At 40.0% G+C, this 12,866-nt stretch overlaps 1 protein-coding gene across 1 annotated transcript in view; it reads right to left on the bottom strand.

Annotated features, from left to right (window-relative positions):
* Positions 1–9,837: 9,837 nt before the first annotated feature.
* LOC147886732 (uncharacterized) overlaps positions 9,838–12,866 on the bottom strand; it is a 59,741-nt gene continuing 56,712 nt past the window's right edge. Inside the window, exons 5-6 of the mRNA XM_087395029.1 lie at positions 11,099–11,159; positions 9,838–10,840 (exon numbers count right to left, since the gene is read on the bottom strand). Coding sequence (XP_087251155.1) covers positions 10,199–10,840; positions 11,099–11,159 — 703 coding nt within the window. The 3' untranslated portion in view covers positions 9,838–10,198. The remainder of the gene's footprint in view (positions 10,841–11,098; positions 11,160–12,866) is intronic.

Genomic DNA, 12,866 nt, shown 5'->3' with positions numbered 1-12,866 from the left:
TTGCACTTAAGTGTTTTAAGATCCCCGGCCATGTGCCACTCTACTTGAAAATCACCTTTTCCTGCAACATGGAGATTCTCGCCTTGCACTTGTCTTTTGATTATTGTTGGTATTTCCGTGTGATGAAACACCCAATCTAGTGTTTCATGGTCTTCGGTCTTCACCTGTGAGATTATAGAAAACAAAAGTATTACTATATCAGATTTGAAAACAATGACCAAAATCAAGTATAAAACAACCCATGATCATACCTGGAACGAGCCTAACCACCATATGTGTTTCTCTGACTACACACTAAAATACTTCGAACTCGCTTCAGTCAATGATGTATCAATCACTCCATTCATCAATGTAATAGTAACTCTTTCCATTTTCTTTTCCTTTACAACCTCACACTCATCCAGTTTGATAACAAATTTCAAAATGCCTTTGCACTAAATGTTATTCCATAAAACTCGACCATTCTTTTTTGAAGTTGTTGCAGATCTAAAAATATATTGTTCCAAGGATCATACACAGTGGTTCCTTTAACACCATGAAATATTTCTTCAATATGGATATATTGCCCAATAAATTCATCTATACTTTCATTCAAATGACCTCTTATCCTCCACACGGTTGCTGGATTTGGCAGTAAAACTCGTTTAATCCTTTGATCTTTCAAAGTTGAGGATATCGCATGGAAAATTGAACTATATCCCTTCCTGCTAACTCCACTAACATCAAGAGCCTCTTGGATTATAGTGCCATCAACTTGATTATTGGTCCTCTACAACATTGCGTTTGACTGTTTTGTATTTTTTTTCCTCAATCAAACCTTTTGCTACACCGCAAGAAAGCAATCCTTTCATTTGTTTAACAGGAAGAAGGTTCGGGTCCATATTTTCTTTTGCAGGCTCCAATAATTTCCTGTAATAACAACACAATATGACTATATTATTCACAGCACCTCCATTCTTATTTTGCGACAATCAACGAAATAGATATAGTCTGGAAGAGAGCCTTTTTGAGTATACAAAATGATAAATTTCAATCTAACCTTGCTTCCTGAATTCGTCGCTTGCATCCACCAGTCCCAGCCTTCAAATTTGCAATGTTTTTAATCTTCCTGCTACGTTGTCTGTCTCCAAGCACGTTCTCTTCTTTCTTGCTCTTGTCAACTCTTTTTTACTCTTTGAATGCTCCTCAATTTCATTCTGCAACTGCTGCTCCAATTTTGCACGAATGGCTATCTCCTCCATCTTGGCCCCCTTTTCTTGTAGGTACATCATTTTATACGTTTTCGCAAATACAGACTGCGCTGAAATATAACCAAGTCCATTTTGTCCATCGCCGGCAAAACCTCAGTAATGTGGTGGGATTGACAAATGGAGGTGTAGAGTTTTTTACTTGACATTTTGGATATATGCTTCCATCGCACCATAAGTCAATATGTTGAAGCCCTTCTCTTCTCATATTTTCCCGCTGTTGAGCATTCAGCACCGTATCCTTTCGTCTTTTTTGTGCTGGAGCATATTGTTCTTCCAAGTCGATGTGAAGATGGTGTAATCGCTTCTTCTCAGATAGTGACTCACTAGTATCGGCCATTTTTTGTGCTCCTCAGGTTGCGAAGTTTCTTTTTCAATCTCATAGTCATTTTGTAACATGAATCGTGGAAGTGTGGCGGTATCCATGTGAATATTTTGAAAACTTGCAATCACTGAGTTCAGTGATGGACTCTTAATGAAAGACCTGCACACGTCGGCCAAAGAGATGCGGAATCTTTGGTAAACAAAAAAAAATCTAAGAGGATATTTAATACAAAATCGTGTTAGTCAGACAAAAGATTATCTTATTCCTTTTTGAATTGACAGTTCTGTAGTCCTTACTGACAAATCTGAGCCACGTTTCCGTATTTTACTATTTTTGAGGTCTTTTAGGAGAGAAATAAATCAAAAAATAGTGAATTTCTTACAGGGCCCCAAAATGAGTTCCCTTTTTCCCTAATGCCTATGCTTAAGGCTACGAATTGAGCTAGGAGATTCCATGGGTTTTGGCTTCATACTAAGTCCATATGCAAATCTACATCGAAAAATTCCAGTATTTCTTTGTGATCTTTGGCCTACCTAGTAAATGGGTATAGGATTTTCTATTTGTAGGTCTTCTTGCAATCATGTCATAGGAGAATTCCTTTCATTTTTCACAGGCAAACAACTTGGGTGGAACAAATTGTGCCATGTTGGCATCCATGGTGAAGCACATTCTTATTAGCAAAGGCCTCTAGGAGATTGCGGCAGGCGAGGATACTTGTCCTCTTGATGTGCCTATAGCTCCTGCGCAAGGAGGTTCATCTGGTTCCTCTAGTACTACTTCCGTTATCTCATCAAAGGAGAAAAAGTACTTTGGCAAGTGCAGTGGATAAGCCATATCAGTGATAGTGAATTCAATCAAGGAATTGGTGATGCATACTCTAAAATTTTGCAAATTGACAAATGATGCATGGGATAAATCAGCCTATATGTACAATGTCAAGAATGAGACCAGATTGTTACCATTGGAAACTCATCTCAAAGTGTTGAAAATGTAGGATAACCAGTTTATTATTGAGAACATAACTAAACTAACTAATTTTTGTGATCAATTTGTAGCCTCTTTGTAGCTATTGATGAGAGCATTGGGGATAAGAAGATGATTTCACTCACCGTGAATAGTCTTGCTTCCTACTATCACACCTTTGTTACCTTGCTGGATATTACACTGTGTGTTCCACTTGTATCTTTTGATGATGTGGTAGGGTTGTTATTGCAAGAAGACAAGGAAATGTGCAACTTTATGACAGGTTCAGATGCTTCTAAACAAGCTTCATTCATTTTACTGATGCTACAGATGATGTGTTGCATCCCCAAACAGAAAATCAAGACAGTAAGAAATGCCCATGCAGCTGGAGAAAAATGTTGTTGAACAAAAAATTATAACCTATCAAAGGAGGAAAAGGCCTTAGCCTACTCCAATGGTAGTAAAATCAATTGTTTCAATGCCCATATGGGAAAAACATAAGTCCAAGATGCTAGTGATTAGCCCACTCTTGGCAAGACAAGGGGTGCCACAAAGAGACTTCGTGAAAAACATAACTCCAAGATGTTGGTGATTAGCCCACTCTTGGTAGGACAAGGGGTGCCACAAAGAGACTTCATGAAGTCAACTATGCATTGATGACCACACTGATGGAAGATCTAGAGGATCCCTACTAATTTTCAAGAAGCACATACTAATCCTCTATGGTTGGATGCATTGAAACTAGAAATGTCTTCTATCCAAAAGAATGCAACATGGAAACTAGTAGATCTACAAGTAGGCGGATTTGTCACATCGGCACGAAATGGGTATACAAGTTGAAATATCATGCCAATCGTGAGTTGGAAAAATATAAGGCACACTTTGTTGCCTAGGGATATTCACAGGTAGAAGGCATTGACTACAAGGAGATATTTGCTCTTGTAGCCAAGATGATCACTACCGGGTGTGTTGTGGCCATAACTACCTCATATGGTTGGCCAATATATGAGTTTGATGTCAACACATCCTTCTTGTTGTTGCCATAACTACCTCATATGGTTGGCCAATATATGAGTTTGATGTCAAGGCATCCTTCTTGAATGGAGACCTTAAAGAGGAGGCATAAGTGAAGCAACCCCAGGCTTTAGTGTTGTAGGACAAGAACACAAGGTGTGTTATGGGTTAAAGCAAGCACCACATGCTTGGTATCATCACATACATTCTTGTCTACTATACCAAGCATCGCATCCATGCTTGTCTACTATCACATCAGTTTTGCAATACCGCAAGTGAGCCCAACTTGTATGCTCTACAAGAACATGACTACATAGTCGTCCTCATTTTATATGTGGACGATATTATACTCACAAGAAATGATGCAGGGAATATTGCCACTAGCAAGACCATGCTATTTCCAAAATTTGAGATGACTGATATGGGGTTGTTACATTATTGTTTGGGACTTGAGTTTTGGCGACAAATGGAACATGGCATTTCAATTACTCAGTCAAAGTATGCCTTGAGTATAATTTAATATGCAAGACATTAAACCCGTGTCTACTCCTATGGAGAATGTACTCAAACTTAGCTGGTACATTATACACGCAGCTCGTTGGGAAGCTCTACTATTTATGCTCTCCTAGACCAGATCTTTCTTATGCCACGGGCTTGCTATCACACTTCATGCACTCTCCTACTGTCTCCCATTGGAATGCAGGCAAGAGGGTTCTTCCATACATATGTGGGATTGTTCACTTTGGTTTGCAATATGCTACAAGTGATGATGGAGGTGATGATGTACATCTCCATGGTTTTACTAATTCAATTGCACAGGAGATTGTGATGATAGAGGATCTACATGGTTTTACTAATTCAAATTAGGTAGGAGATTGGGCAGGAGGCTACAAGTACCGATGTACATCTCCATGGTTTTATTGATTCAGGTTGGGTAGGAGATTGTGATGATAGATGATCTATATCTAAGTATAGTTTCTTTATGGGTAGCACTTCCATTTCATGGCAAAGTAAGAAACATCCTAGGAATTTCATCTCATCCACTGAAGCGGAAGATAAGGCAGTTGTTGTAGCCACAATAGAGTGCGTGTGGTTGAGGAAATTCATGTGTGACCATCATCCATAGGAGGATGTTCCCACATCTGTCTAATGTGATAGTTAGTCATGCATCGTCATTGCTCACAAACCAGTGTGTTATGCCCGCATGAAGCATATTGAGAACCACTATCGTTTCATCTAGGTTGCATAGATGATGGCTACATTGCTCTGTATTATTGTCCTACTGAGGATACTATGGCAAGTCTCTTCACTAAAGCTCTCAGAGTGGATCCATTCCTACAATTTCATGAGAAGCTTGGCCTGAGGGACATAACCACAATGTAAAGGGGGGTAGTCAAATGACATTGTACTACTGTGTACCTACATATCCTTTCATGGATGAATTTGTACAATCATGGTACTTTGGGTACCCTACATACTTTTGAGATGTTTCAAGAGTATCACATCCATACCTAGGACATCTATGTCATTGCTATGGACATGTAGGCTAGTCTAGGTTCATTTATTTATTTAGACTTGCTTAGTGGTCATTTATTTATTTAGACTTGTTTATTTATTTATTTATGTGACACACTATGGGTCCATATATATACCTAGTGGGTCACTAGGTGCACTATTGTTCTCTTTCATCTTATCTACTGCATACACATTCCTGGTTCTCTCTTACTTCCTATGTATGTTCATGTTGTTGTCCAGCTCTCTCTCTCTCTCTCTCTCTCTCTCTCTCTCTCTCTCTCTCTCTCTCTCTCTCTCTCTCTCTCGCTCTCTCTCTCTCTCTCTCTCTCTCTCTCTCTCTCTCTCTTCGCTGTTTCTACAACTTAATGTGGTGTGTTCGAGATTTTTCATGTTGATAATGATTGGCATGTTCTCTTCTTTGTCTTGTACTTAATGTTGGGCACAATCTTGGGCACTCAAGGTCGTTGGTCCTTGATTTCTCATGTTGATAATGATTGCCATGTTCTCTTGTTTGTCTTGTACTTCACATCTAGATTCTCATGTTGATAGGCATTATGTTTCCTTATCTTGTTTGGGATCAATTTTGGATCACAAAAAGGTTCTATGTTACTTGATGTATTTCATTTGTATAGAACATAGAGCTCCTAGGATCTTGGCATTTGATCCACTATTTGTCAAAAGGAATGTTCGTAAGAGAGACCAAGATGAGGTTGGTGATGATGAGGCTTAGAACTTGCAAATATAGTTTTGGAGCCTGTGAGTGACTTTGTGGTATTAACGGTGACATACTAGAGTTTGTTGCATCCACTTCATGTACTCATTTGTATTGATGTCATTTGTTGTGCTCTTAACAACTTCCTATTTTCACCTAAAGATTGTGAAAGTGTATCTTGGAGCTTTTGGGTGTCTTGTGCTACCTGAAGTACATATTCAATATGATCAGATATTAATCTAGGACTCTTGAGAACTATGACTTGATTTTTTCCAAGTATTATTGCCAAGCATCCTAGATTCATTTATTAGTTGTACTTGCTTTTGGAAAACATCCTTGAATTGTTGCAAATTTTGTGTTGGGTTTGTTCCTCTTTGTTTGCCTTTCTTGAATGTATCGAAAATTGGCCCTCGAAGATTTTGATAAGAGAGTGGCCCATGCCAGAATCCTCTGGTATATGAAGATGGGTAAGATGTAACTCTTTTTCCATGGCTGGCATCCATTTTTGAGAATTATACTTTCTACGTCTTTTTATTCAAGTGTTGTAGTCGAAGAGTTGGGCGGCAAACATGTTCTTGAGTGCCACATCTTGGAATTTCCCTATTGGATAGATGTGTGTTCTAGTGCTATCCTTTGGATTGCATCCTCCTTGTGCAATCTATTTTTGGTAGGTTTGATTTGAATTTTCAAATGATTGTACATTCGCTAGAACATTTTTACCTCCTTTCTTCTTTTCCTTTTGCTAGCTTGTCGACCTTACATTAAGCACATATTGTTGATAGGTAATTATTCTGTACTATTTGTGCATCTACTGATCCTATAAGCTTGTGTCGATGGTTGCACTCGTATGACCTCTGGGTTTGGAAACCTACCTTTTTCAATTCTACTGCAATCTCATCGATCATTCTCAATCAATTATTTAATCATCATTGCGACAATATATATTTTCATTATAGTTATATAAATACAATGATCCATTTACTCTTGAATTTCTTCATGCAATCCTTTTAAAACTTTTGACTAATTGGTGCATTCTTGGAGACAGATTTCCCTCAGGATAGCACTTTTTAGCTTGTTGAACTAATATGTCACAATATCCCAATTCTTTTAACTACCCTTGGCAATCAAATCCTTGACATTGATCATGAGGAAATCCCTAGTGCCCTTCACCACTACATAATGCTCCCCTTTCGCATGATATGAGCCGAAGAATTGAGCCACACAAATTTTGCACATTGGGCAACCTCGCAAAGTAATGGAGGCAATTAAATACAAAGGTTGCTATCAAGGCTCGATTTGCTATGCCTTTGGGGACCGTATACTATAAAGCCTCCATACAAAGGAGTAGCTATTAGGAAATTAGTAATGCAAAAAGCCTTGATGAAATTCGACAGAGCAAATCAAGAAGATAGCCTTCACCAGGTTGGTTAATGCAAGGTACGAACATTTGCAAGAGGATACATCTTTATTCAAACGACACATGATTTGTAAGATAATGTGCAAGCAACCAACATAGAAGATGATTGTAGGGCATATCAACACATCACTTAAAAAAAGCGATGGAATACAAATGAAAGATTGTAGGTGTGTACCAAGTTTTCCAAGGCCTCTCTCTTAAATGAAAGGTTCTAGCTGTGGGCCAAATTTGTCATAAGACCATAAATTATAAGAGGGAGGATTACAATGAGAATTGATTTCAATTTGTTTGCTAAAACAAGGAGCATATATCACTACTATTCTTTTGGTGTAATGGGCTCAATCTAACACCAATACCTATGAGCCCTATAATGAGACCATAATCTAGCTTTATGAGGATCTAATGAACACATATTTCAATATGTTTTACTTAAAGAAATGAGTATTTTCTTTTTCATATGTACCTAATTGCACTGCGTGGAACATTTGGGTTGCTCACTGTTGCAGTCTGGTACTTTTATGAATTGATATTTGTTGGTTATGAGGCCAATGTTCTAAAAGTTGAGGCAATAAAGACCCCATATGTTATGCATCTTCTCACGAAAGGATAGTCTATGTTTACCTATAGCCAAGCTTCTAAGGGCCTAATGTTTTATGTGTGCATATGGCAAGGGGCCAATATGCCCAACAAAACCTTTGGAATAGAGGAAAAAGAAATGCCAACCTTTCTTGTTTTATGATTATAAAAAAAGCTCCAATATCTTTTGTGCCACCAATTGCATAATTCTGAACTTCTCCAAGAAATCTCCAAAAAAGCTAGTTCTGAACCGCCTTGTTATTGATCTAGCTCTAACTTCACCACCATGCAATCAAATGGAAAAACATTTAAACTAATCATTACACCTTTGTAAGACTAGAATATAGCCAATCATGCAAATTTAGAGTTTTTGTTGCTCTAAAGTCCAAATTTCTACAAAGAAAATAAAAGAGAAAACAAGAGAAGAAAAAAGAGGTAACAATTTTTTTTTGAAAAAAAAAGGAAGACATAATTAGCAAGCAAAGCCAGACTTATATCGTCATCAATGCCCAAGCATAAGCAGCTATACTCGGTTTCTAAAGACCCACGAAGTCTCTTGGGAAAACCCAATGCTTACTAAATACGTCAAAGAAAGCAAAAGAGAGAGAAAACAAGAAAGGAAGAAGAAAGGAAATAGGACCCCCTAGCGTGAAATTTTGATTAATTAGTTTGGGGGGAGAGGGCTAGGGGGGGGGGGGGGGAGAAAGGAGTGAATTAACCTATGCAAATTAGATTGATTAGTGGCTTCTTTGATAAGCCACCACCCTGCACCATCAAGAAGGTTCTACAGCGAGTTTAAAAGGAAGAGGGGGGGGCGGGGAGGAGGGGGTTGGGGGGGGGGGGGGGCGTTAGAATGTAGGCAGCAAAGGGGGCTGTGAAAGCCTCCCAAACAAGCAGGAAAAGGAAGGGAGAGGAGTTGGAGAAGAGAGGAGGGAGGGAGAAGGGGCAGGAGGGAGGGAGGAGAAGGGGAAGGGGCTCAAGGAGAAGAGGGAGGAGGAAAGCGGAAGGAGGGCTGAGGGAGGAGGTAGAGAGGGAGAGGAAGCCAGAGGAGGAAGTGGGGATGGAGGGAGGGAAGGAGGCAAGGAGGAGTGGAGGACGCAGAGCAGGAAAGGGAGCGGAGGAGACACGGAGCAAGGAAGGGAACAGAGGCGTAAGGAAACAGAGCAGGGAAGGGATTTTATTAATGCATTTAGATTAGGTTCATTGACGAATGCGGGGGAAGGGTAGATTAATTAATAGGTTTTAGTGGTAGGAGCGATTAGAGAGAACGATTAATAGAAAACAAGAAAGGAAGAAGGTGACTATATAGTAAGGCAAATGATAGCAAGGATACTAAAGCAAAGTAAAAAGGCAAATGACAAAATAAAGATGTTCGGAGGGCATATACTGGTCCAATTGTGCAAATGTCCATGTATTGCTCAGAATCAGTCCAAGCTTATTCAGGAAACACAATTCATATTTCACCTCAGTTTGGAACGCTCTGATGATAAAATGAAGTGTGTCCAACTGATTTGTTGAATCTGAAAGCATCTTCTATGTACACTTGTCAACACAAAGAAGCATGCAAATCTTAGCGCAATCAAAAGAAACTCTGCATCGGAATAAGATGTTGCATAGCTCAGAATTAGGATTATTCCAAGACAGCCTAGGCAATCTGACTTCCATCCACGGGAAAGCATGAACCGATCTATTATGCTGTCTGCCATTGACCATGTCAAGTATTCTGCTCAAGATGCCACTCCTGAAGTATTCTGATGTTGTCACATGTGAGATTGGATGTAGCTCATTGTAGGGATGTCCGATGAGCTACATGTATCTGGTGCAGATGATGCACTTTCCCGTCGATAAGGGTCCAAAAGTACCAACTCCCTTAATGAATACATTTGCTACAATGGAAGGCCTACCTGATATCTCCAAAGATTATTTATATGCGAGGTAAATTACCTGCTATTCTCCTATCAATTCCTTTTAAAGTTTTGCGACACCAATGTCAGCCAAAAATGTTACTCTTCAGATATAGTACAAATATATGAACTTTCAGAAATTCATAACATAGGACTGACCTCAATGGACAAAAATGTTGACATGGAACAAAAACGCCATGAACAATATTCACAGCCATTACTGCCTTGGAAAAAGTAAATGAGATTGGAAGATGGACAAAGGTATCACCCTATATCCTCAAAAAAGATGCGAGGACAAAATTTTGTCAAGACAAAACACTACTTCATGTTGTGTGCACGCTTTGGGTACAGGTTGAAAAGGGCAGATTGCTCACTCTACCCTACAGGCACCCTTTCTGCCCCATTGACGAGTTCAATATATTCCTGTTAAGGAAGAAATGTTGATGCTTCCATCTGTCAGTGTAGCAGGGGCTCAAACTTACCCCTAAGTGGTACAATTCGAAACCGCTTCTACAGTTTTGAAAACTATACATTCTTGCTGTCCGATCTATTCTCTTTTTCAACTTCTTGACTAGCTTCACTAGAGCTGCTCTCAGAATCTTTATCAGACTCTTCCAAGGTATCGTCTTTCTTATCAGAACTCCTGTTTGTGGTAGGAGGGAATGAAAGGAAAGGGTTTCCATAGTAGGGTGCTAATCCATATTGAGCAGCATTAGAAAATGTTTGTCGGTATCCATATGATGGTGAAGGGAAAGGCCCAGGGGGAAATGAACTGACTGGAGGCCAAAATGCTGTTGGAGGAAATGCCCCTCCCAAAGGACACTGGACAGGATAAGCAGAAAAAAGTCCATAAGGTGGTGGGAACAGTGGAGATGGAGTTCCAGAGGTAGCTGCGCCCAAATTAACAGCACAAGTGGCTCCAGCAGAAGACGTAACATTACCAACTGGTGGGAGAGGACAGGCCCCAACACCTGCCATAGAAGGAAATGGAGGGCTTCCAAAAGGACCCCCTTGTAAAGGCCGAGCAGTGATTGGAGGTAGGTAAAGGGGTCCAGCTGTCTGAGAGCCACAAGGCTTGCTTATAAGAGGAGGCGGTTGCTTCTTTCCTGTTGTTCTGTTGCCTGCTGCTGCCACCTTTGCTGGCACGGCAGTTGGGGCCACAAAAGCCTGAGTACAACGTACAGGATATCAGACGCTCACTTAAATAAAACCTTTGGACTACAGATATGAATTAACTGTAGCTTTAAGACAGATGACAATAAGCATCCTAACTCTGCACATCAATGTCAGGTGTAGATAAACAAGCTAATTGTTAAAACAGAAAATCAGATTTATGATTCAATCCTCAGCCAAATCAAGCACTCAATGTTATCATTTATCCATCTCGGATTTTCAAGTTAGAAAATATACAGGACACAGTCGCACCTGTGGATAAAAGGGAGGATATGGATGAAACAGTAACTCCCCTTCGGCATCCTCATCTGACCTGCCAGCGGTAAAAAATATTCAATCAAGTGAGTTGAAATGCTCAGGTTCCGCACCCAACTTGAAATCTTATTTCTCAGGATTCCACTTCAAATTTCCATATGATTTTCCAAGACATGACTCTCTTGTTTTTTGTTTCCATCTTTTCAGTTAGAAACTTCTCCATCCTTTACAGCAGCATCGATTTTGTCAAGCTCAATAAGAAGCATAAGAACACATTCAATGTAGTACACGTACAGAGTCTCTACTCTATCACTGTTTCCTGCTTTCTATCATGTAAAGACATGGAAAGCTGAGCAGAACTACAAATACAACTCCAGAAAAAAAGACGAAGCATTCCTAGGCATTGAGCATGCAGATTATGTCAACAATAACTTGAGATCCCGGGAACTATAAATTCTTTGATGCATATGACAACACCTTACAAATGAGAAACTATTAAAGTTACAAAGGTGATGTGACAGCCATTCACATTTTTAGAACTACTTGCCCTTGATGCCTTTCTGCTGAGGAGTCCATTCAGCATTGTTTATGGGATTGCAAACAGACGAAGAGGATTGCTAGAATTTTGCTCCCTTCCCCTTCTCATGACTTGGGGCTCGGTGGCTTGGCTCTCTCTTTCAAGGCCTCAGATCTTTTATGAGGCACGACTCCTCTTGGCCTCTTTCGGTTCAATCACACTTAGTTGCATCATGCTCTCTGCAAGATGTTCCCCATTCTCCTTAAGACTTGCACATGCCTAAGTGGATACTTTTGGGAGATCTTAATGAGCATTTCAGCATGGCACATGGAGATCCAGATGCCAAAACGCTCCTAATGGAGGACCACCTTTCTCACCAATTGGCCAATATTTGGAGAAGCACTGTAGTATGTACACACTCTGATGGCCATTTCGTTGGGCATGCAGGGGTCTTCCGGGGCATCTTCAGCCAGGAGGACTATCTTTCCAGGGGTTGCAGTGGCTCCAGTTTTTTCTCGGAGCCCACCACAGGTTTCAGGTGGATTTAAGCCTCAATCTTGGTGCTGTACTAGCTCTTCTGGATGCATAGGTTATTTACCCACTCAGGGTATTTCGTTTTCCATGCTATGCATGATGTACTTTTGTCATGAGCGTTGCTCTTGGGGCTTTTTTCCTACTTAATAGAAGTCATGAGCGTTGCTCTTGGGGCTTTTCTCCTACTTAATAGAAGTCTTTTCATTGAATAGAAAAAGTAGTAGCACCTTCATTCAGTCACTTGTCTACATCATCTGAAGTGGAAATGTTTCCTGTTCTCTTGCCTCAGCCAACCTAGAGACCTTTGTTTTATCCACAACTGCAGTTCCTACTATGCTTTCTCAGTTCTAGGCTCTTCAAGAACATCATCTGGAACTCTTTCAGCATAAATCAGTTATGTTAGAAATCGACCAACAGAGGGTATGCACAGCGGAAGACTGATAAGATAGCCCAGGAGCTCACACATTGTGTGTGGGGGAGTGGAATCACAAACTTCTTAAAACTTATGTGCATCACAGGGATGTATAGACTCATCAATAGACAATGATCCAGCCAGATATAGAAGCTACCAAAAGGATATATTTCCGTCCAAAACTATGGACACAACAAAAGAGAGAGAGATCCAAAGTCTCACTAGAGCATGGTCTTTTGATCTTACCACAAGGTACTTCTACTATCTGCCGGATTTCTCTAGACTTGAGCCTGAATGCTCCA

The sequence above is a fragment of the Dipteris shenzhenensis genome, chromosome 24 (genome assembly GCF_047967505.1).
Source record: "Dipteris shenzhenensis isolate YYH24624 ecotype China chromosome 24, Dip_SZ_1.0, whole genome shotgun sequence".
Lineage (NCBI taxonomy): Eukaryota > Viridiplantae > Streptophyta > Polypodiopsida > Gleicheniales > Dipteridaceae > Dipteris > Dipteris shenzhenensis.
The sequence above is the reverse complement of the archived record's forward strand: the minus strand, read 5'-3'. Positions and strand labels throughout refer to the sequence as shown.